The following is a 25,851-nucleotide window of genomic DNA, read 5'->3' as shown; positions in this document are numbered from 1 at the left end:
CATCCCGTTGCTCATCCATTTGCTCGAGCAGGCACCAGTAACGTCTCCATTGTTAAACTTATTACTGTTTTTATTTTATTTTATTTATTTATTTTTTTTGCTTTTTGGGTCACACCTGGCGATGCACAGGGGTTACTCCTGGCTCTGCACTCAGGAATTACCCCGGCCGTGCTCAGGGGACCATATGGGATGCTGGGATTTGAACCCAGGTTGGCCGTGTGCAAGGCAAATGCCCTACCCGCTGTGCTATCTTTCCAGCCCCTTATTACTGTTTTTAGCATATCGAATACACCATGTGTAGCTTGCCAGGCTCTGCTGACAGTGGGCGGTATACTCTCAATAGCTTGCTGGGCTCTCCGAGAGGGGCAGAGGAATTGAACCCGGTTGACTTCGTGCAAGGCAAATGCCCTATCTGCTGTGCTATTGCTTATTGCTCCAGCCCACCAGTGAGAATTACATATATCAAAAATAAAAAGAACCAATCTGTCTTGGCAGTGATGTGGTAAAAAAAGGAACTCTCATCAATTGATGGTGGGAATACTGTCTCATACAACTCCTGTGGAAAATAGTAAGGAGAGTTCTCAGTAAACTTAGAACTGACTGCCATATGATCCAGCAATTTCACTTTTGGGTATATATCCCCAGAACATACAAGCACTCTCTCAAAAGGACATATGCACACCATTATTTATTGCAGGCAATAGTTAAGATATGGAATTTACCTATGTGTCCAATGACAAATAAATGATTTATGAAGATATGGTACATATACACAATTGAATACAATGCAGCCGCAAGGAACGATGAAATCATGCAATTTGCTGAAACATGGTTGGAACTAAAAGCTATGTTGAGTGAAGTAAGCCAAAGAAGAAAGACAAACACAGGATGAGCTCACTTATCTGTGGATGAGGAAATGTATTGTAGTAAAAGATGATCAGGGGCTAGAGCAATAGCACAGCAGGTAGGGCATTTGCCTTGCACGCGGCCGACCCGGGTTCGATTCCCAGCATCCCATATGGTCCCCTGAGCACTGACAGGGGTGATTCCTGAGTGCGGAGCCAGGAGTAGCCCCTGTGCATCGCTCGGTGTGAGCCAAAAAGCAAAAAAAAAAAAAAAAGATGATAAAAAGACCACCTTTGACCCCAGTGTTTATAGAGGAGACAGACAGAGAAGGAAAGAAATCAAGTGGGGAAGAAGAGAACAAGAAGTAATGGATTAATAGGCATCAGGGCTTCAGGTATACCAGTGATATGAATGAGGGGTATAGTCATATAGCCAAAACATAGATTCAACAGAACTGTTAAATGAGAACTAAATGGCAACCACTGGAACTTTGTAATGTGCCTGTCAAGTTGATAGGTGAGGGTGGAGTGAGGGTTGGGTCGGGAGGGAACCTGGGAACACTGGTGAAGGGAAGCTGACACTGTTGGAGGGAGTGGTGTTAAATTATTGTATGCCTAAAACTCAACTATCAGTAACTTTGTAAATCATGGTTCTTTAATAGAAAAAATAAAATAAAAAAGAAAATCAAGTACGTTGGAATCAGTTTAATTAAAGAGGTAAGAGATCTATGTAAAGAAAACTACAAAACACTGCATCAAAAAATAAAAGAGGACATGAGGAAATAACACATTCTCTCTCATGGATTAGGAGGATTAACATCATTAAAATAGAAACTGTCCCCAAAACATTGTACAATTTCAATGCAGTTACTATAAGGATACCTAGGACATTTTAATTTATTCTTTTATTTATTTATCTTTAATAAATAAATAACCCTGGCAATGCTTGGGGATTACTTCTAGCTCTGCACTCAAGAATTACTCCTGGTGGTACTCAGGGGACCATATGAGATGCCAGGGATCAAACCTGGGTTGGCCATGTGCAATGCAAATGTCTTACCTGCAGTACTATGGAAATAGGTCAAACACTCCTGAAATTCATATGGAACAATAAACCCCACAAATAGCTAAAGCAATCCTTGAGAAAAAGAATGTGGGAGCTTCAAATTGCACTACTAAGCAGCAATAAATAAAACAGCATAGTATTGGAAGGCAGACCCTCAGACCAATGGAATAGAATTAAGTATCCTGAGACAAACTCTCAGGTACATCATCAATTAATCTTCAGTAATGGAACAAAAAAATGTAAAATGGAGCAAAGAAAACCTCTTCAACAAGTGGTGTTGGGAAAAGTGGTCCACTATGTACAAAAAAAAATGAACTCAGACCTCTTTCTAATGCCATGCACAAAAGTCAGATCAAAAGGATTAAAGACTTATCAGTTCTGATATCAGACCTAAATCCATAAGATACACAGAGGGAAAAGTAGCCAGAACTCTCCGTGACATTGACACTAAAGGCATCTTCAAGCATGAAGCACCACTGACCAAGTAAGTGAAAGCAAAGAAAAACAATTGTGACTACATTAAACTGAGAAGCATCTGCATCTCAAAGGAAATGATGACCAGAACACAAAGACAGCCCATGGAATGACGGAAACTATTTGCCCAATGCTCATCTGACAAAGGGTTGATATCCAAGATATATAAGGCACTGGTAGAACTTTACAAATTCTACCAGTTAGGTGAGAAACACCTAACCCCATTGAAAAAATGGGGAGAAGAGGGGTGCCAGAGTGATAGTACAGCGGGGAGGGCGTTTGCCTTACACATGGCCTACCTGGGTTCAATTCCTAGCATTCCATATGGTCCCCGAGCACTGCCAGAAGTGATTCCTGAGTGCAGAGCCAGGACTAACCCATGAGCATCACTGGGTGTGATTCAAGAAGCAAAAATAAATAAATAAAATGATTTTTTAAAAATGGGGAGAAAAGAAGAACAAAAACTTCCTCAAAGACTGAACACAATGGCCACTCAACACCTTTATTGCAAACCACAACACCTAATCAGAGAGAGAGAACAAAAGGGAATACCCTGCCATAGTGGCAGTGTGGGGTGGGGGGAGACGGGACTGGGAAGGGGGGGTGGGATGTTGGGTTTACTGGTGGTGGAGAATGGGCACTGGTGAAGGGATGGGTTATCAAACTTTGTAAGGGAGAAACATGAGCACAAAAATGTATAAATCTGTAACTATATACATGGTAAGAAAAGAAACACTTAACGAAATAAATAAATAAATAAATAATTAAAAAAACATGGAAAGTATCATGTTGAGTGAAATGAGTCAGAAAGAAAGAGACAGACATAGAAAGATTGCACTCATATGTGGAATATAATGTAACTGAGAAGTACAAGTTGGCAACGATGCAACTTCTGGCAGATATCTCTCTGGACTTAGTTACTAAAATACTAAATTACAGAAACCCAAAACTGAGAGGCCGCTAAGTGTGGTCACTCGACCTCATACCTCTTCATCCTCAGCAATGGAAAACAAATTATCTAATGTTTCCTTTTCAGCAGGTCTGACTTTAGGGGAGAGACTCTCCAAACAATAATAGTGAGGTTTGTTGAAATATTGTATGCAATCAAAGTGAAAGTAAAGTGAAATTTATTAGTTACACAGGGGGGGGGCTTAGGGGGGGGCTAGGGGCGTGGGGGGGTTTGGTGTGGGAGGGGGCGGGGTGGAGCTATACTGGGATTCTTGGTGGTGGAATATGAGCACTGGTGAAGGGATGGGTATTCGAGCATTGTATAACTGAGATTTAAACCTGAAAACTTTGTAACTTTCCACATGGTGACTCAATAAAAAATTTAAAAAAAAAAAAACTTCCTCAAAGAAGCAATGCAAATGGCCAAAAGGCACATGAAAATATGTTGTACATTAGTTATCAGGGAAATGCAAATCAGAACAATGAGCTATCATCTCATACCACAAGGACTAGCAAACCTTCAAAACAACATGAACAACCAGTGCTTGTGCAGATGTGGGGAGGAAGGGACTTTCACTGTGAGAATGTTGACAAATTCAGCCTTTTTGGAAAACAATATGGACATTCCTCAAAAAGACTAGAAATTAAACTTTATACTGTTCCTGGGAATATATCCTAGGGACCAAAATAAAAATGCTGAAAAGATAGCTATCTGCACTTCTATGTTCACTGCAGAACTGTTTACAATAGCCAGAATCTGGAAAGAACCCAAATGCCCCCAAACAGATGAATGGATAAAAAAGACTATGGTACCTCTATACAATGGAATACTACATAGCCATTAGGAAAAATGAAGTCATGGGCCAGATCGATAGTACAGGGAGTAGGGCGTTTGCCTTGTACACTGCCAACCTGAGTTCAATCCCTGGCATCCCATATGGTCCTCTAAGCACTACCAGGAGTAACTTCTGAGTACAGAGCCAGGAGTAACACCTGAGCATCGCTGGGGTGGCCTGAAAAAGCAAAAAATAAAATAAAATAAAACATTCCAGAGTTAAAAAAAAATGAAGGGGATGGTGTAATAGCACAGTGAGTAGGGCGTTTGCCTTGCATGCAGCCTACCCGGGTTCAAGTCCCAGAATCCCATATGGTCCCCCGAGCACCGCCAGGAATTATTACTGAGTGCAGAGGCAGGAGCAAGCCCTGTGCATTGCTGGGTGTGACCCAAAAAGAAAAAAAATTAAATTAAAAAAAAAATGAAGTCATGAAATTTGCTAATGCATGGATCATGGAGGAGTATCGTACTGAGTGAGATGAATTAAGAATGATAGGGATAGACATTGAATGATCACACTTATTGCAGGATATTAAAAAAACATACACCTAGTATGAGAATAACATCCAAAGACAATAGAAACAAGACTGGTCCATGGTAGAAAACTTTCCACTATGAGGTAGGGTGGGGTGGGGAGCATAATTAGGACAGAGAAGGGACCACTATGACAATGATAGTTGGAAATTATCACTCTGAGCAAGAACTGGATGCTGAAAGGAGGTAAAGTGATAAACATAACATCTGTGCAGTATTACAAACCACAGTGCCCAAAGGAAAAAAGAGAGACGAAAAGTGTCTGCAATATAGGCAGTCTGGGAGAGGGGTGGCAGGAGGGAAACTTGGAATATTGGTGATGGGAAATGTGCACTGCTGAAGGGATGGATGTTGGAACATTGTATGACTGAAACTCAATCATGAACAACTTTGTAACTTTTGTAACTGTGTATCTGACCTGTGATTCATCAAAAAGAAAAGGAAAAATGAGGGGGGAGGGAGGGTAATCAATTGACTAGGAAAAGATATTCACACATTTTAGATATAACAGAAGGTTAACATTCACGATATATAAAGAACTCAAACAGCTCAACACAATTTAAAAACAATCAATCCCAGGCCTGGAGAGGTAGTACAGGGGTCAAAGTGCTTAGCTTGCTTGTGTCTGACCCAGGTCTGAATCTCTGTCATCACACAGGATCCCCTGAGCACCACAAGGGGTCACTCTTGAGTAGTCAGGAAAAACAAAAACAGATTAAAAACCCCAATCTAAGGCCGGGGAGACAGCTCAAAGGGCTGAGCATATGCCTGTCAAGAGGCAACATGCCTGTTCAGTGATCCCCACTCTCCCCTCCAACACGATCTCCCAAGCTCTGTTGGAGGTGGTGCCGGCAGCCTCCTGCACCAATAGCTGGGTGCAAGGCAAGCGCCCTACCTGCTGTACGATGGCTCCAGCTCCATTGTGCATGTCTGAGCAGCACCACATCACTCATCCCAAGCACTGAACCAGCCAGCAGAGCCCTGTCAAGTATTGATGAAACACCAGAACCTCCTGAGCACTACTTGGGAGGCCCCATCCCCACACAAAAATGTGTAGAAGTGTACAATGCGATTGTACAGCAAGCCGGGCACTTGCCTTGCACACGGCAGACCTGGCTTTGATCTTTGGCACCCCATATGATCTCCTGATTCCCACCAGGAGTGATCTCTGGGCCCAGAGCTAGGAGCAAACCCTGAGTACAGCCTGCTGTGGCCCCCAAACCCCCAAATTAAAATAAAATAAACCTATTTTTCATCGCTATCAAATGCCTCCTCCTGACATTTTTTTCCTGTGGAGAGGCAAAGATCATGGAAAACCTGGGCAAGTACAAATTTCCTAAATTCAACTCAACAACATTATCTTTATTTATATATTAGTTTGGGTCACATGGTTAAGTAGTGTTAATATTTATGGTTCTGGTGTATTTACTGTATTGCCTCCCCCCTCCCCCACCAAAGTGCCCAAGATCTTCCACCACTGTCCTTATGCTACCTGGGCAAGAGTCAAGGTTGACTTTCCTTATTTTGCAAAGAGCAATCCCTCAGTTCAGCCTGAGTCTGCAGACTTCTGGGACATTTGGGTGGCAGAGCCTATGCAGAACACATAGAAACTTCAGGTGCAACTTGACAGCTGTCTTGTAAAGCTGGTGGGATTCCAGTTCATGCTGTGTAGATGCTCATAACAGAGTTACCAGCCCGGACCCAACCCAATCCCCTTCCCTGGGGACCAAGGTGGGTCAAATAGGAAGCAGAAGCACTCTGCTGAGGTTACCTTTGTTATTCCCCCTTCACCCTTGTCAGCTGCTACACTTGGCAAGACATCCAGGAGTCAAGTGATCTGCAACATAATGTGCAAGTCACCCAGGAAAACAGTATCATATTAAGAGAAATGAATCAGAGGGAGAAGGACAAATACTGGGTGATCTCACTCATGTCTGGTATATAGAGCAGCAAAAGGATGGAATAGGCTGTGTTGAACAAAGACAACCCGTTACCCCTGGACTCTAAAACGCAACACCAAGCAGTGGGGGAGGAGTAAAATAGAGTAGAAGTAGCATGAGGACAGTGGTGGAGGGTCTTGGGCACTTTGGTGCTGGTGGGAGGGGTACATTAACTATGCCAGAACCATAAATATTAACACTACTTTAACCATGTGACCTAAACTATAATATAGCACTGTAGCACTGTTGTCCTGTTGCTCATTGATTTGCTCGAGCGGGCACCAGTAATGTCTCCATTGTGAGACTTGTTGTTACTGTTTTTGGAATATTGAACACGCCACGAGTAGCTTGCCAGGCTCCGCTGTTTGGGCGGGATACTCTCAGTAGCTTGCCGGGCTCTCAGAGGGACAGAAGACTTAAACCAGGATTGGCCGCATGCAAGGCAAACGCCCTACCTCCTGTGCTATCATTCCAACCCAAACTATTATATAAACAAAGGTAGTGTTGATGAGTTGAATTTAGGAAGTTTGTTCTTTGTTTTGTTTTGTTCAGGGACTACACCTGATGGTGCTCAGGAGTTACTCCTGGATCTGTACTCAGGAATCACTCCTGGGGGACTCAGAGGTACTGTATGGAATTCCAGGGATCGAACCTGGGTTGGCTGTATGCAAGACAAGCTCCCTACCTGCTGTACTATCTTGTCAGCCCCGGATATTTGTTCTTTGAAAGTCACTATTAGTAGGAGGGGGGAAAAAGACATGTCACAGAATGGTAAAAGTATTTGTAAATGACCTATTTAATAAAGGAGTTATGGTCAGGGTCAGGCAGGTAGATCAGTGATAGAGCATTTGCCCTGCATATGTGAGGACCTGTGTTCAACTCCCAGCACTACATGTCCACTGAGCACCACAGGGAGAGAAAGATCCAAGCACCAAACTGGGAGGAACTCCCAAACACAGCCAGGTGTGGCCTAAAAGCAAAACCACCCAAACGAAGTCATATTTGGAATACATAAGATAACCCAAATCAGAGTCATAAGAATAACTTTTCAAATATGGGCTAAGTGTTTTAGCTAACAAAGAATACAAAGAAGTACAAATAAACTCTGGAAATGTTGCTTAAAATCATTAGTCAGGGGCTGGAGTGATAGCACAGCGGGTAGGGTGTTTGCCTTGCATGTGGCCAGCCAGGGGTCAATTCCCAGCATTTTATATGGTTCCCTGAGCACTGCCAGGAGTAATTCCTGAGTGCAAAGCCAAGAGTACCCCTCTGCATCGCCAGGTGTGACCCAAAAAGCAAAAATAATAAATAAATAAATAAATAAATTATTAGTCATTATGAAAGTACATACTGAAACCATGATGAGACAACATTATATACCTCATGATGGTTAATTTAAAAAGATTAATAATATTTGTTGATAAAGGGTAGGAGTAATTAAAAATTGTATATTCTTCTTGTGGGAACAGAAAAGTGTAACAACTATCAACACATTTGATGTTTTGGGTGGCCAGAGAGATAGTTCAGTGTGTTGGGGCACATACATGGTGCGCAGGAGTTCAGTCCCAATACCAGCTGACTCCCAGCAACAACAGGACCCGGCCCTCCACAGCAGGCCACAAGTCCTTGAGTACCTCTAGGTGTGGCACAAAAACAAAAACAAAACAAAATTCGGCTTTTGAAAACCTATTGTAAAGGAACAGGGATACCCGAAAAGGGATGAGGCAACCTGACATTGATAAACTGGATTAAACAAAAGATAGTAACTGCTTGCACTCTATTTTGCAGGAACTGCTTTGTAGAGGCAGCAAATATGTTATAGCTGTTTTGAGGAAAGAAAAAGCAAACACACACATACTTTTGTCCCTGCTTGCCTTTTGCCTTCAGGGCAGCCAGAATGTCTGTGAGACACATTACAAGGAAGCAATGGCATCATCACCAAGAGTCAGGTCTCATTCTGTTTATCCTGAAACCCACCTCCTATTTATTTAAGAAAGAGATGAGAGGTCTGGGGATGTAAATCAGTGATAGAGTACATGCCTTATATGTATGAGGGAGGCCCTGAGTGAGATCCCTTGCATACACATAGATAGATAGGTCATCGACAGATAAAGACAGAAGAACCCAGCCCCTCCTTCTACCCGTATGTTCTCTGGAACTAAAGAACCAGGAAGAGTATCTGAGTTTTGCTCCTACCTTCCTTACATAAATGTTTGACTTTCTGATGTTTGACGCAGTGAACCCACTTTTAGTTTGTTTGTTTTAAAATTTGAACATTTGCATACCACTTGACATAAGCATTCTAAAACTAGGTATTTATACAAAAGAAATCAAATAACTGATCCATAGAGTCATAAAGAAATACACAAATAAATGCACAAACATTCATAGCAGCTTTGTTTGCAATAACCTCAACTGCAAATAACCCAAATGACTATGCAAGGGGAAAATATTTAATAAAATGAATTAACTATTCATACGTACAAGAATATGTTTTTAGAGAATGTAAAGAGGAATAAAGAAATTGGGGGGAGGGGGCTCGAGCGATAGCACAGCAGGTAGGGTATTTGCCTTGCATGCGGCCGACCTGGATTCAATTCCCAGCATCCCATACGGTTCCTTCAAGCACCACCAGGAGTAATTTCTAAGTACATGAACCAGGAGTAACCCCTGTGTAATGCTGGGTGTGACCTAATAGCAAAAAAAAAAAAAAAAAAGAAAAGAAAAAGAAAAAGAAAAAAGAAACTGGGGGGAGTTATTAGAATATACTCATTATGCTGATGTGATGAAGGTATATCAAAACTTGTATACTTTAAATATATACAATTCAGAGTAAATCAAAAGTTTTAAATCTTTGCCTTGCAAATGTAAGGTCTTGCAAATGTGAAATCAGGAGTTTAGTCCCTGGCTCTCTGCTCCTTCATGTTCAACAGTACCAGGCCTCCTGACTGGAACCATGGAAGACACAGAAGAGGGTAAAAAAAGCAAGTTCCTGCCAAGTCAGCAGTAGCAACCTGATGTACCAGAAACCTGGAGAAAAGTGAAAGAATTTCACAGAGCTAAAGATTAAGAGCCTGAGAAAGAAGTTTGCTCAAAAGATGCTTTGAAAGGCAAGGAGGAAGTTGATCTATGAAAAAAACCTAATCATTATCACAAGGAATATAGGCAGATGTACAGGACACAGATCCATATAAATAGGATGACAAGAAAGGCTGGCAACTTTTACATGCCTGCAGAACCCAAATTGGCTTTTGTCATCAGAAACAGAGGTATCCATGGTGTGAGCCCCAAGGTTCAAAAGGTATTGCAGCTTCTCTGCCTTTGCCAGGTCTTCAATGGCACCATTGTTAAACTCAACAAGGTTTCAATCAACTTGCTGAGGATTGTACAACCCTATATTGCATGGGGATACCCAAACTTGAAGTCAGTCAATGAACTGATCTACAAGTGTGGTTATGGCAAAATCCACAAAAAAGCAAATTGCCCTAATAAATAACAAAATGATTGCTGAACTTTTGGTAAATATAGCATTGTCTGCATGGAGAATCTGATTCATGTGATCTATACTGTTGGAAAAGGCTTCAAAGAGGCAAACACCTTCCTCTGACCCTTCAAATTATCATCTTCCTGGGGTAGCACTGTAGCACTGTTACCCCATTGTTCATCGATTTGCTTGAGCAGGAGCCAGTAACATCTCCATTGTGTGACTTGTTGCTGTTTTTGGCATATAGAATATGCCACGAGTAGCTTCCAGGCTCTGCTGTGTGGGCAGGATACTCTCGGTAGCTTGCCTGGCTCTGCGAGAGGGACAGAGGAATCCAACCCAGGTTGTGCAAGGCTAACGACCTACCTGCCATGCTATTGCTCTAGTCCTGGGGTAGGATGAAGAAAAAGACCACCCATTTTGTAAAGGTGGAGATGCTGGCAATAGGGAAGATCAGATCAACCAGCTAATTATATAGATGAACCAAGGTATCTACCATATTTTTGTAATTTGGTCAGTTAATAATCAACTGCATTAAAATTGAAAAGAAAAATCAAAATGGAAGCAGCCTTTTCTTATACAGCACTAGCTTCATCCCTGATACTCAGACACCCATTAGTGAGGGTCTGAGTGAACAAATTTAGCCATAATGGGTGCCTGTCATTAGAGTTACTTTTAACCCTAGAAAAGTGGAAATTGTGGCCTTCAATGACACCTTTGTGGACCTCAACTACATCATCTATATGTTTTCACCATGATTTCATGATTTCACCACAGCAAGTTCCAGCAAGTACCTACAGCACAGTCAAAGCTAAGAGTGGAAAGCTTGTCATGAACAGAAAGCCAATCTTCTTGTGGTATCTTCTAGGAGCAAGATTCCACCAACATCAAGTGGGGTTAGTCTGGTGATGAATATGATGCAGAGTCCACTGGTGTCTTCACTACCCTGGAGGAGACGGAGGCTCATTTGAAGTGTGGAGTGAAAGGGGTCATCACCTCTGCCCCTTCTGTCACTGTTCCCATATTCTGATAAGTGTGAGTCATGGTAACTCCCTCAAGATAGTCAGCAATATACCACCAACACCCATGAAAATTGTGGTTTTGTGGAGGGTCTTGTCTCATGACCACGTCCACATCATCATGGCACCCAGAAGACCATGGATGTCCCTCTAGGAGGCTGTGACATGATGGTGAGAAGCATCCCACAACAGAACACCAGTCCTAAAGAGAGCACTAGAGTCTAAGAGAGGCCTCTGCTGCTGGGGAGTCCTTCCACTACCCATTCCACACTGAGAATGTCGTTTTCATCCCAGACTCCCTGAAGAAAGGCAGGGGTTTAGGAAGCCTTTTATCTTGTCATGTTGGACTGGAGCGATAGCACAGCAGGTAGGGGGTTTGCCTTGCACATGACCAATCTGAGTTCGATCCTTCTGTCCCTCTCAGAGAGCCCGGCAAGATACCGAGTATCCCACTTGTAAGGCAGAGCCTGGGAAGCTCCCCGTGGCGTATTCAATATGCCAAAAACAGTAACAACAAGTCTCACAATGGAGACATTACTGGTGCCCGCTCAAGCAAACCGATGAGCAATAGGACAATAGTGCTATAGTGCTATCTTGTCATGTACCATCAATAGAAAACCCTGTACCCTGCCAAGAAAAGGGTTCAATCACTCTTACCGTCATGTACACTATGCATATTCCTGGCAGTTCTATTGTGTGACTTCCTGTACCACAAGTGATTCTGGTCACATGGTTGACAAATGTGTCTAAGCACCACAATAAATGGGGTGTGATCATTATGAGCACCACAAAAGGTAATGAAACCCTTGGCAAGCAGTGGTTTCAAACACTACAACCCATGAGCACAACAAAAAATATGAGCATGTTGTGTCAGCCATCACAACAAAGGAAAGGCAACAGGGGTGTAGAAGGGGACAACAGTTAATTTATTATATGCCAATTATACTTCAGGAAAGCTGTTAAATTAAAGTGCTTTATAATTGTTGCTTGTTGTGGGAAGTTGGAGCAGGGCAAAGTCTACATTGAGAATGATAAAGTACCTATATTCAACAATCTTTAAACACAGGGAAGAACTTCCCCTGCATTCATTTCCTTTCCTCCTCCTCCTCTTTTTTTTTTAATATGGTATGTTTATGATTTTGGTTTGTTTTTAGGAGCCACACTCTTCAATGTTTAGGGGTTTTTCCTGTATGGCCCCTGGCATTTTTCAGGGACCATATGTGGTGCCAGGGATAGAACCCAGGTTGATACATGCAAGGCAAGTAACTTATCTCTTACACTATCTATCTCTCTGGCCCCCAAATTATTTCTTTTTGTTTGTTTGTTGTGGTTTTGGGCCACACCTAGCAATATTCAGGGGTTACTCCTGGCTCAGCACTCAGAAATTACTCGTGGAGGTACTCAGGGAACCATATGGGATACCAAGGATTGAACCTGGGTCAGCGGTGTGTAAAGCAAGTGCCCTACCTGCTGTGCTAACACTACAGCCCCAGATTAAATTTTTAATCTGCCTATTTTATTGTACTCTGGGAGAAAAAAAAAACAGTATTATTTAATTGTTTGGGGTCTCTGTTATTCATTTGTTCATTGTCTTTGGATTTCTCTTCTATGAAGTATTCAGAGGAATAAGAGGAGTTAGAACTCAAAGCAAGCTATCTTTCATTTTTTCCTTTTTTTGGTTTTGATTTTTGGGGCCACACCTGGCGGTGCTCAGGGCTTCTTTTCTCTGTGCTCTAGGATCACTTCTGGTGGGGGTTGGGATATCACATGTGGTGTCAAGGATTTAACATGGGTCAATAGTGTGGAAGGCAAAACACCCTACACGCTATACCAAGGAATTATCTGTAAAGTTTTCAGTACCTACCTCTCTGGCTCTCTGGCGCTGTGCGTCCTTTATCTCAGTGATGATTCTTTGGACAGGGATCGGGACCTCAAGTTCAGGGACCTCTGGTATAGTATTGACTTTGGGCGAGAGTGGCTGGTTGATACTCACAACTTCTTTCTCTGTTTCAGAGTCACTGCGTATGTTGGTTCGCTTTTTGACAAACATCTTGAAAAACTGAGTGATTTTCTTTTATTGCTCTTCCTCCCACATTAAAAGAGGCAAATAAAGGTATCTGCAAGGAAGTCAGAAACCTTTCCTGCTTCCACAAGTTTAGTTGAAGTTGTTGCTAGTTACATGGTATTCCAGACCTGGTGACATCATAATAGTCCCATGTGACATCATTGACTCAGACACTAAGAGTGTCTGCTACAAGCAGAGAACTAGGCATTCTATATGCTGTGATGGTGGAGGGTGAAGGGGGGTGGGAGGGTAGGAAAGAATATACAACAGGAACGCTAAAAGAAATAGAAGATATAGCCCTGCTTAAATGAGCTTGAAATCTAGGTGTTAGAATTCGAGATCCAGTATATCAAAAGTAACTCCTGATTCTTTTCTCTTCCTGAAGTTTTGCTTAAGGATTTTTAAGCCATATAGTTTGGAATAATTGTGTTACAACTTCTTCAGTTGCCCCTCAACTTTTTCTAGATATGTCATATCTTGGAATATTATTTGGTGGAGGTAACACTTTTTGCACTTGCCTAGTTACCAGTTTTTTTCAAGGAGCCAGACTGAAGAAGGCTTTGATGTTCCATAGTTGACTGGAAAAGTTGGGAAATTTAGAGGTTGCTTTCAAACTCCACTGTGGACGGCAGTTTTGATTGCAGAGGAGGTGAAAGCATTAGGAGACAGGAGCAATTAGCAGATTTGTTGGAAATATTTAAAGATAGGAAAAAGTGAAGAAAGTAATAGCCATGTGCCTGTCACCTAGACTGAGCAAAAAAATGAACATATTGTCATATTTGCTCCTGATATTTTAAAATAAAGCATTAGAGATAGAGTAATTCCCCTTTGGTATTCTTCCCGGACTACTCCATTCCCCTCTACCCTTTTTCAGAGGCAATGACAATCATGAATTTTTATATTTCTGTTTACTTATTTTCTATACTTATATAGGTGTATGGATTTATAAGCTAATACCATTTAGGTTTTAGATTTTATAGAAATTGTGAATGTATAAAAATGTAAGAACTTCTTGAGTTCCTTATAGTAAATTTAGTTCTATGTTGAGTCCTTCTTGTAAATTAGTAAATAATTTGTGTTGCTATCCTTTAGAGAAAGGAAGGGAAGGAATCATAAAGTAATTGCCTTTTAAAAATATCAATTTTTATACAGAGAAAATTAAATATAGTCCTCTTTCTGTATCCTGTTGTCTACTACTACATCCACTGTGTTCCCAAATCACTTTGTAAACTTTTTATTATAGTACTTATAATATGCAACTTTATTGTTTTCTTTATCTATTAGCTGAGGAATTTTTTTCAGTTTTCTTCTCTAACATTTGCCATATTCTTCCTCAGTTCCTGCAAAGAAACAAGGAGAAAATTCTAGGACTTAGAAAAATTTTCATAAGAAAGAAGAGAATTCTGAAACTATGATGAATATTCAAAATGCTAACAATTTTTTTGGAGGAACTAAGGAAGAAAATGGCAAATGTTAGAGAAAAAAAACAGAAAAAATTTTGAATATTCATCATAGTTTCAGAATTCTCTTTCTTATGAAAATTTTTCTAAGTCCTAGAATTTTTTTTTTTTTTTGGGTCACACCCAGCAATGCACAGGGGTTACTCCTGGCTTTTCACTCAGGAATTACTCCTGGCGGTGCTTGGGGGACCATTTGGGATGGCGGGGATCGAACCCAGGTCGGCCGCATGCAAGGCAAACGCCCTACCCGCTGTGCTATCGCTCCGGCCCCTAGAATTTTTTCTTTAATTGTTAGATTGCCCCATCATAAAGTATTAATTAGCCCCTATTTTCAATTCACAATTAAGTTATGTATTCAAAGAAGTTAATAACATTGTTTTAATGAACCACAATTATGGTAAATTATTTTTATAAATATAAAGTTAAATAAAATATTCACCATTATCCAGAATTTCTTGAAACTATCAGCTAGCCCATTTAAGTACGTGTTAGATTGTGATATTAAGCATTAGATTGTGGGATAACTTTTGTTTATAGATTTCTTTACGTTGTTCTCTTTGAATGCCAAGAAGCATTCAAAGCTGACAGCAGTCTACTAAATTTAACAGTATTGTGTTTTATCCTTCTTTCTCATGTGTTTTGTTTTTGTTTTTAAGCAGCATGGAATTCATCAGCAACTGGAAATGAAGGCCTATAAAGCAAATTAAAAAAAAAAAATCACTGTCCTCTTTCAATTGGACGAGCGTTTCTTGAGACAGTACTATGTGGCTACTATTATCCTAAATTATGAAGAACAAACGATTCTTTCTGTGAAGAAGTGGAAAGCAAAAGAAGGAAAATAATTTAAGATAGAGTATAATAATCAAGGGACATGAGGAAGAGATCTGTGGAGAGCAGAGTCTTTGGGAAAACCTTATGGCGAGAGAAGGTTGATTGACAAATGAAGGCATTCCAGAGGGGGAAGATACTTTAAGCCATGGCTTTGGAGGTGAGTGCTGAGTTTCTATTTCACGGGAGAAGTGGGGAAAAATAAGCCAGCTGAATGTATGTTGAGTTTACTGGGATCTGTTTAGGGAGAGCATGGGCACAAGTCCCAGCAATTTAATTATAGGGCTAATTTGGTATCTAAATGGAAAAGTGAGTTTTGTTTTGTTTTTTGCTTTTTGTTTTTGCAGTACTAGGGATCAAACTTCAGGGCTTCTGAGCCACATCCCTTGCCCCAGGGAATTCATTTGTAATAAAAAGGAAGATTAGATGCAATCAGAATGCTAAGGTTTTGAAAACAAATAAGTTTTGTGAAAATTAAACCTTCAATTTAGGAAGATTTTTCAACTAATAGAATGGAGAAAAAAAATCAGACATGATTAAAAAAAAGGTGTCGGAACCAAGATACAGATGTGACTAATAAAAAAAAGATAAATCCTTTTAGGTATTGCTGAAGATAAGAAATTTGGATGATCTAACCGAAAATTATAATCACAAACTTTTTTTTCTTTTAATGTACTTCTTTGAATTGACATAAATCAGCTAAGCAGCATTGTGTTAAGCAGAGATGTGGGTACCTGACTGAAGGAAACCTGGGGCAAAGTTTATTAAAGGTGCGTCTAAGGGAAGGCGTGTCTTTGAAGTTCTTTAAAGTTGTGTCTAGGTCTGCCCTATCAAGGGGCTCCTTTAATTGCAAGATGGGGATAATAGTATTTGCTGCAGACGACTGTTTTAAGGTTGATTCTGGTAAATGTTCGTAAATGCGCCTGGGCCACAGTAAACATTTAATAAGCAGAAGCTACTATGAATATACTTACTGTTGCTCTCTCTCGCGCTCTCTCCCTGTACTTTTCACTGAGAACCAACTTTCGGAAGGGCTAAGAGTCTAGTCCAAGTTCGGCCCTTTTTTCCTTGTTTTTAATCAAAACAAAATTTGATCTATGAAAACCGTGGCGTTATTAAGCAGGCGGTGGCTGTGCCAGGGATAAAATGAGTAAGATTTTACATCCGCCTCCCCCCGTGGCCCGGAATGGAGCCGTCCTCCAAGCGCCCCCTCCCCCGGGGAGCCGACGTTAGTACCTTCCGCACCGCCCGCTCCCGAAGGTGGTGGAAAAGTTGAGCGCGCCGAGGGCTCACCCACCTCCGGAAGCGATTGGCTCCAGACCCGGAAGCAGTTGCTGCTTCAAGGGAGGTGGGACTGGGCGGGTCAGGCCGCAGCGGCTGACGGCGGGGGAGGAGCCGGGTCCACTGCCGGGTGGAGGGGCCAGGCGTGTGTCCTTATCCTAACGATTGGGGCTCGGGCCTGTAAGCCAGTTGGAGTCGCGGCAGCGAGAACGAGCGGGCCGAGCGAGGAAGACATGTTGCTCTTCGTGGAGGTAAGTGGACTTGGGGAATCTTCCGGCCCGAGGAGAGCGGGAGTGTGCAGACGCCGGCCGGTCCCACCGCCATGTGACTTTCCAAGGCCGTACACGCCGCGGAACCGGCAGAGAGGCTGACACAGCACCTGGGCCGTGCAGGCCCGCGGCTCCCTCCGCACTTCCCGACACTTCAGGAAGCCGTGGCGGGCGGGAGACCGTGGCTGGGGGCACCGAGGGCGGCGGGACGCGGCTTGTCTGGCGTGGCGTGAGGATCGGAGGAAAGGGAAAGTGTCCCATATGGAGCTCGGGAAGGAGGCAAGCCGGCGGGGGCCGGGGGCGGGGGCGGAGTCAGCGGAGGACGGGGCGATCGCTGGACGCTTTGGGGGGCGGGGGAGCGAGGCCTCGCGGGGCCCTCTGGGAGGGAGACCAGCAACATGTGGGGCCGCGCCGCGAGGAAGGTGAAATTCCGTCCAAGTGTTTGGAAAAGAAAGTTGAAAGCCTCTCTTGGGCAACCCCCACCAGATTTTGTTCGGTGCCCGTCCTTAGATCTCTGGAACGTTCTGTGGGTGGAAAGCGCGTTACTGTGAACCGAGGAGAAGCCAGTGGGGCTTGGAAGCCTTGAAAGGCACCGCTTTGACCTTTTCTAAAAGTTACGCAGGCAGCGGCTTCGTGATGAGCACTTGGTTTTATAAACCGGTAAAAGGCCGCTAGCAGGAAAATTCCAAGAAGGAGAGAAACTTAGTTGGGCTAAAGGCGTTTTTTGGTAGCTATGTGAACAATGGAGCACTCTAAACAGAGACGGCTGCTCTTCCTAGTTTAGTTAGAAAGGTACTGGATACCTGCCCGACGCAGATACGAGGTTTGATTTCTCTTATTTCTGTCTTCTGTGGGCAGTGAGCATCAGCTGACTGCCTGGCCAATGTTTTGAGTAGATTCCAGATCATATTGTTCTTGCATTGTGAAAACGTCAAACCAGCAAAGCTGCAACTTCGCAATTTGGCGCTTGTTAACTGTGCCCATAAAAAGAATGATTTCAATGAGGGAAGGAATTTACAGGTTGTATAATGAATGTGGGGGGAAGTGGGGCCTGTCTGGAGGTTTGTTTTCAGTGGAAGGGATCATATTCTGGGTTAAAGTGGATACATGGTTTAAATATTCATAAACATATATACACCCATATACATATAAAAAAATCTTGCTAACAGTGTAACTGTTACGTTAGAGATCTTAAAGTTTAAAGAAAGTAGGTTACCTTCTAATATGTCCACCGTTGAAGATAAATATTCATCGGAACCTTCCATGAAAAGATAAAAAATTAGTGAACCCGTTCTGTTTACCGTTTTTATTGTTTTCCTTTGGCAGTATTGAAAATCAGATGAGTTTTAAGCAGCGCAGTTTGTTTTAGGAATGTTACAACATGCAGATATTGCAAGTTTTGCGTGGCGTGGGGATATGTTTTGCCAGGCAAAAGAAAGACAAGTTTATGTCAGCATGAATTCCAAAATAAACTTTAGAGTTCCAAATGGATTCCTTAGGCTTTGTTAAAAGGTGCACGTTAGTAGTAGCTCCATTTAGTCAGTGTTTAAGCTAGATCATCTCATGTCTAAAACTTTGCAATAATTTATATTGAGAAAACTGGTGGAAAGTTTGACTTGGTTAAAATGGTGAAATTAAGATTTAGATATAGGTCGTTATAATGCCAAGTCCTGACTAATGTGTTAGGTAAAGTTAATGTTTTCATTAATTATTTTCACTGTGAATCAGTGTGTAGTCTAAAATGTTTCTTGTTTTCTTAAAAATTAAGTGTCACCAAATGTTTTTTGAATATGTAGTATTAATATATAGTCAGGCCTTTTTTTAAAAAAATGCACATTGGTCATCTGGAATTTTGTTGACTAATTTGATCCCTAAAAAGTCATAATATAGGAGTCTTTTTAATTTTTTTAATTTTTGCTTTGTTTTTGGGTCATATCCAGCTGTTCTGGGGGGGGATACACTAGGTGTTAGGGAGCAAACCTTGGCCTCCTGCTTCGAAAAGCATGTCCTTAGATCATTGAGCTATTTCTTCAAGGTGGCCCCCCCTAGGAATTTTTCTAAGTGAGGGAACCAGAGCTCAGAAGTTTGATGTCTAAGGTCATTCAGGTGTAAATAGTGTTGGGAGTAAAGTCTGAAGTCTGAATTCTAGAACACAAAGCTCTAGATCCAAAACTTAATTTTGTACTTTCCCCCTAAGCCAAGGGTCTTTAAACTGAGTCCCTGAATAGAATCGAGGAAGTGAGTCAGTTCAGTTAAGGGGGAAAAAGTTACTTTATAGTACTAGCTTTGAATTGAAAAATATTTCAGTGAGTACAATGAGAATATTATAGTACCCCACTTGAATTTTTCTAAGTTCTCAAAATATTACTTATGATGTACAAAACAATTACATGCAAAAAATGCTACTTAGGTTATTAAACTTGAAATTTAAATTCATAATTATAATTTGTGTATCTTTTTTTTTAATATTGGGTTACAACCAGTGGTGCTCAGGGATCACTCCTGGCAAGGCTTGGGGAACCATATAGGGTGCTGGTGATTGAACCAGTTCAGCCTCGTGCAAGGCAAGCACCCTATTCTATCCGGCTCCCGTAATTGGCTTATTTATTGATCCAATTTACTCATAAACTTAAAAATATTCTAAGGAGAGATAGATACATAGGTCAATTGAACCGTTCAAGAGGCCCATACACTAGAGATTAAGAACCACTTTACTGGGCCCAAGAGATTGTACAGGCAACCCAGGTTTGATCTCCCATAGCACGTAAAGTTCCCTCAGCCAGCCAGGTATTTAAGGAGTAATTGCAGAGCAAAGCTTGATGTCACCTATAACCAACAAAAAACTATTTTACTAAGCCTGGTTGCTTGTGTATCTGTGGTTAAATTTATCTAATCCAGGATCCATGAAACCTCTAGAGTTGTATTTAAAAATCTTTTACTTAGGTGCATTTTTCTGGAGCAATCCCAGCATATTTATAACTGGAATAAGAATAGTAATAATGATAATAATTATAATAGTGATATGTGTTCTGTATGTGTGTCTAACCTGTTAAGTGTTTTTGTATGTATGAGAGTATATACATGTATCTATTCAAACCAGCTTGTGACAGAATAGTACTTATTATCTGTTTTGAGATAAAGAAACAAAGGCACAAAGAATTTATGAAACTTGCCCCTAATGTTCCCAGTGGTGCTCGGGGCTTACTCCTGGCTCTGAGCTTAGGTATCACTCCTAGCAGAATCAGGGCTATATGGAGTGCTACGGATGGGACCTGGATCAACTGCATGCAAGGCAAGCCCCCTACCTGCTGTACTATTTCTCCAGTTATAGCTAGTGAATAATGTTGAAGTTCAGTTTCAACTCTAAGCCTCCTAGTTAGAATGCAGGGCAGCTCTGTAGGCAGACATGGAACATTATGTGGGGGAAAGGGCTTTGGTCCACACCTGGCAGTGCTCAGGGATTGCTCCCGTGATGTTTGGGGCACCATATGCTGTACCTGGAATTGATTTGGAGTCAGCTGTGGGTATGTGCAAGGTTCAACTATTTAATACTTAGCTGTATTTTTTTTTCTTTTTTTTGCTTTGGGGCTACACCTGAAGGTGTGCAGGTCTTGGACTCGGGACATATGTGGGATTAAACCTTGGTCAGCTGGGGCAAGGCAATCTATCACCTTACCTGTACTATCTGTACTATCACTCTGGCTCCAGCTGTAACATTTTAACCTACTTCTGGGAGAAGGGGTGGCAGGATACTATTGACATTTTAGTCTATTGATCTCTCTCTCTCTCTCTCTCTCTCTCTCTCTCTCTCTCTCTCTCTCCTCTCTCTCTCCTCTCTCCTCTCTCTCTCCTCTCTCTCTCTCTCGTTTTGGGGCAGGGAGGGGCTACCCAGTCATGTTCAAGGTTACTCTTGGCTCTGCACTCAGGAATTATTCCTGGCGATACTCCTGGAACCATATGGGATTCTGGGGATTGAGCCTGGGTCAGTCGCATGCAAGGCAAGCACCCTAACCTGCTGTACTAGCACCCTAACCTGCTGTCTATTTCTCTAGTTGCAAAAGTTGGGCACAGGTATTTTTTTCTCTGCTTAAGGAGACAACAACATATGGCTCTGGTAAGAGGTAAAAACAGTTTGGATAATTCATTCACAAACGTGTCTAATATGTCTCAACTTAAATTTCTTTACTAGGAAAAAGTCTGTAAACTTGAAACAGTAGTGACCTCTGGTGGGGCGACGGTGGGGGTGGGCGTGCACCCAACATTGCTCGGGGATTATTCCTGGTTCTGCATTCAGGAATTATTTCTTTGGTGCTCTGGGAATCACGGGATGCTGTTTAATTCCCAGAGAACCACAGAAATCATGGTGATCGAAACTGGATCAGCCATATGCAAGGCAAACCACCTTATCTGCTACACTATCACTTTCAAATTAAAATTTTTGAGCTCTAATGAAATAGGGTTTTTTTTTATTATTTAAAAAAAAATTAAGCTCACAATAAAAAAACCCACCTTTATTTAAACACTATGACTTGCAAAGTAGTTTGTAATATAGTTGTTTTAGCATTCAGTGTTGCAGCACGCCAGTTCTACTACCAGTGTGACCTTCCCTACATCGCTGTCCCCAGTTTTTCGCCCATCCCCCAAGCCTGCCCTCTTAGCAAGTACAGAATAATTTATTTTATGTTGCTTGTTACAACAGAATGGTAAGTGGAATTATCCAAAAGTATTTCAGTAAAAGTTTTTGAAAATTGTTGTATTTCACAATGGGCTTATTAAATTCATTGAGCTCTTTTGAGCCTTCTGTGTTACTGTTTTTGCTTAGTGAACTTAATGCTACTTTTCCATCTAATTTGCTGTGTTCCTGGGCTGTCAGTATTGTGGAATTTGGAGGAGTCTTGGGCTTGTTTATTCACATTTTATTAACTTCTGACTATTTCCTTCCCTCAAATTTTTGTAGCAAGTTATGTCTCTGGTTGTTTGGCATTGTTTTAATTGGATTTTTGTCTGTTTCATCTTTTACTTGCAAATAACTACTTGCAATCACTTAAATTATATTCACAATTTAGGTAGCAATAACTTTGAACTGCCATGTGTTTTAATACCTTGTGTAACCATATTACATTGTTTTATGGTAAAATACATAATTTATTTGTAGCCATTTTGACTACAGTCCAGTGATATTAAATAAATTAACATTGTGCTACCATCACCATCTCCAGAACTTCCCCCCTTTTTTTTTCTACACCTCTTTATTTTGTAAAACTGAAACTGGAACTATAAATAGCACTGTAGCACTGTCGTCCAGTTGTTCATCATTTTACTTGAGTGGGCACCAGTAACGTCTTCATTGTGAGACTTGTTACTGTTTTTGGCATATTGAATACGCCACGGGTAGCTTGCCAGGCTCTGCCATGCGGGCGGGATATTCTTGGTAGCTTGCCGGGCTCTCCGAGAGGGATGGAGGAATCAAATCAAGGTCAGTTGCATTTGGGTTACTCCTGGCTCATGCACTCAGGAATTACTCCTGGCGGTGCTTGGGGGACCAAATGGGATGCTGGGATTCAAACCTGGGTTGGCCGCATGCAAGGCAAACTCCCTACCAGCTGTGCTATTGCTCCAGTCCCAATATCTCCTTCCTCTCCAGTTCTTACATAATTAAAAGAATAAACCTGTTTTCGTGGGTTTTGTTTGTTTTTTGTTTGTTTGGGGGACATACTTGGACATAACTCCTGATTCTGGTGTTGGGGATCACTCCTGGCAGGGCTTTGGGGACTATATGGAGTGTCCGGGATTGAACCCAGGTCAGCAGCATGCAAGGCAAGTGCCTTATCTCGTGCTATCCTATCAGACCTGTACACTTAATTTTTGTTTGTTTTTTGTTTTGGGGCCACACCCAATGGTACCAGGATTTACTCCTGGCAGACTTGAGGAACCATACGGAATACTGGTGGGCACACGTGTTGGCCATGTGCACGAAGAGCACCCTACCTACTGTACAATTGCTCTGGCCCCTACACCTGATTTTTGAAGTTGTTTTTTAGATGGCTATATTTAAATGTCAGGGCTATATCCTTTGGTGCTCTGGAAGTTGTGCCAGGGTTTAAACTGGAGGTCCTTTGCTTGTGTAATCCAGCCCTTTGAGCTCCTTAGCCCAATCTTAGAATTTTAAAAGTGGATTATTTGCCTAGATAAATGCAGGGAGCAGCACACCCTTGCAGTGCCCTAGGGCTACTCCCATCTGGTGGGGATGGGTTTCTCAGGCAGAGGTGATCAGGGCACTCACTATGTGGTGACAGATCAAAACCCTCAGTCCCTATATAGTTTTTTCTTTCTTTTTTTTTTTTTCCAGAGACAGCAGTCATAGATGTTCATCCCAAATGCAATATTCATTTCCCCCATTTGCCTGCTGTACTATTTCTCCAGCCCCTAAATTTTAATTCTTTTTTTTTTTTTTTTTTTTTTGGTCACACCCAACGATGCTCAAGGGTTACTCCTGGCTCTGCATTCAGTAATCAATCCTGGCGGTGCTTGGGGACCATATGGGATGCTGGGGATTGAACCCGGGTCAGCCGTGTGCAAGGAAAATATCCTACTCGCTGTATTATTGCTCCAGCCCTAAATTTTAATTCTTTGAGGCAGGTATCTACTCTTGTGGGAAAAGTTAAAAATTTTAGTTTTCTGGTAGGGGGTTGTTTATTTTTGGACCACACCAGGAGGTGCTCAGGGCTTACTTCTGTCTCTGCTCAGGAGACCATATGTGGTGCCAGGGATTGTGTTTGGGTTGGCTGTATATAAGGAGAAGCACTTTACTCCAGCCCCAATTTTTTTGTATTGATCACAGTGAATTTTTGTAAGGTCTTTGAAATCCTATGTTAGGTGTATCATTTGTATAGCTTATTAGTATCTCAATTTCTTATAATTTGAAAATGATTTCTTCTGTCAGGTTGTGTTCAAGGTGTTTGTGATATATATTATGTAGTAGGCCTTGCAGTGCTGTCTTGGGGAGGACTTGACAAATAATTTTACCATTTAATCATCACAGTAATCTGAATTGTGATGTAATTTGCTTGTTACGTCTTCCAAAAATGAAATATGTGCTTTATATATTAAATATTTCTAAAATATTCATAAAACCACATGATCATAGAACTTATTTCTCCCCTTATCTTCAGTTTTGATTTCATAGGTGCTTGTGTTTCACAATTTTGTGCCCATAGTTAACTGCAGTGTCAGAATAGTAGAATAAAATGCTTTTAGGGTCAGATAGTATGGGTTTAAGGTGCTTGTCAGAATGCAGCTGACCTTGATTTGATATAGCGCCCCCCCCAGTGGGTGTCCATACATGTGGTATAGATAGATAGATAGATAGATAGATAGATAGATAGATAGATAGATAGATATGTGTGTATATGTATATGTATATATATATACATATACATATATACACATTGCACTGTTGCACTGTCGTCCCATTGTTCATCGATTTGCTCGAGCAGGCACCAGTAACATCTCCATTGTGAGACTTGTTGTTACTGTTTTTGGCATATTGAATACGCCACGGGTAGCTTGCCAGGCTCCACTGTGCAGGCGAGATACTCTCGGTAGCTTGCCGGGCTCTCCGAGACGGATGGAGGAATCGAACCCGGGTCGACTGCGTGCAAGGCAAACACCCTACCCGTTGTGCTATCGTTCCAGTCCTGATCTGTACACTGTATCACTGTCATCCCGTTGCTCATTGATTTGCTCGAGCAGGCACCAGTAACGTCTCCTTTTTTTTTTTTTTTTTGAGACTTGTTACTGTTTTTGGCGTATCGAATACGGGTGGCTTGACAGGCTCTGCCATGGGGGCAAAATACTCTTGGTAGCTTGCCAGGCTCTCCGAGAGGGGCAAAAGAATTGAACCCAGCTCGGCTGTGTGCAAGGGAAACGCCCTACCCGCTGCGCTATTGCTCTAGTCCTGATATGTACATAGAAGAGTAAAATCATAGTAGGGTCAGAGTGGTAGTACAGAGGTTAAGGTGGTTGGTTGCCTTGCGTGTGCTAACCTCTGTTGGATCTCTGTTGGTTGTGAGTGGCCCCTCCCCCCCACACTCACACCGGCTGGGTGTGGCACAAAAGAACAAAGAAAAAAACAATGGCTCCAGGAGATAATCTTGAGGTAGAGCACATACCTGGCATATAGGAGGCCCTGGGTTTGGGCCACAGCATGCATGGCCCTTTGAGCACCTCTGAGTGTGTGCTGGGTGTGGCTCTAGTGGAACCTGTAACCTTCAGACCCACACTGTGGGCAGAACATAGCTGGGAGTGGCCTCTGGTAGGTGAACACTGGTAGGAGTGGCCCTTATTAAAAAAAAATAGTAAGAGACCGGAGAGATATAGGAGTTAAGGCAACTAATTGCCTTGCATGTGGCTGACCTCCTGCACACATACAGTCTGCTGGAGCATGGCCAACTGCAGTCCCAGAGCACCACGGAATGTGGCTGCAAAGCAAAATTTTAAAAAAGGAAAAAAAGAAAACTGAAAAAAAAATAAGTATAGAGGGTTTACACTGTAGCTTCAGGCATAATGTGGGGTGGGAGAGGCGAGTCCTTTATTCTAATTTGATAAGTAACTTTAAAAAACGATTGTGAGACATGTAACTTTTGAATTTCTTTTGAGTTCTATATTGGCTTTTTTGGAACACACACACCTGGCAGTGCTTAGGGCTTACACCTGGGCCTGACTCAGGGATGACTCCTGGTGAGGCTTTGGGACCAAACGGGGATGCTGGGGATCAAGCCCATGGAGTACGTGTGCCAGGCAA

General features: G+C 41.9%; 1 protein-coding gene and 1 pseudogene across 2 annotated transcripts in view; both read left to right on the top strand.

Moving 5' to 3' along the window:
- The first annotated feature begins 9,661 nt into the window (after positions 1 to 9,661).
- Positions 9,662 to 10,604, top strand: LOC101559367 (60S ribosomal protein L7-like; annotated as a pseudogene).
- Positions 10,605 to 16,886: 6,282 nt separating this feature from the next.
- The window catches only part of LARP4 (La ribonucleoprotein 4), a 75,026-nt gene continuing 66,061 nt past the window's right edge, over positions 16,887 to 25,851 (top strand). For both annotated transcript variants that reach the window (XM_055127946.1, XM_055127945.1), the window contains exon 1: positions 16,887 to 17,030. In XM_055127946.1, coding sequence (XP_054983921.1) covers positions 17,013 to 17,030 — 18 coding nt within the window. In that variant the 5' untranslated portion in view covers positions 16,887 to 17,012. The remainder of the gene's footprint in view (positions 17,031 to 25,851) is intronic.

Source organism: Sorex araneus, chromosome 2, assembly GCF_027595985.1.
Source record: "Sorex araneus isolate mSorAra2 chromosome 2, mSorAra2.pri, whole genome shotgun sequence".
In the NCBI taxonomy this organism is placed as follows: domain Eukaryota; kingdom Metazoa; phylum Chordata; class Mammalia; order Eulipotyphla; family Soricidae; genus Sorex; species Sorex araneus.
Note: the sequence above shows the minus strand (reverse complement) of the source record. Positions and strands in the feature narration are given on the sequence as shown.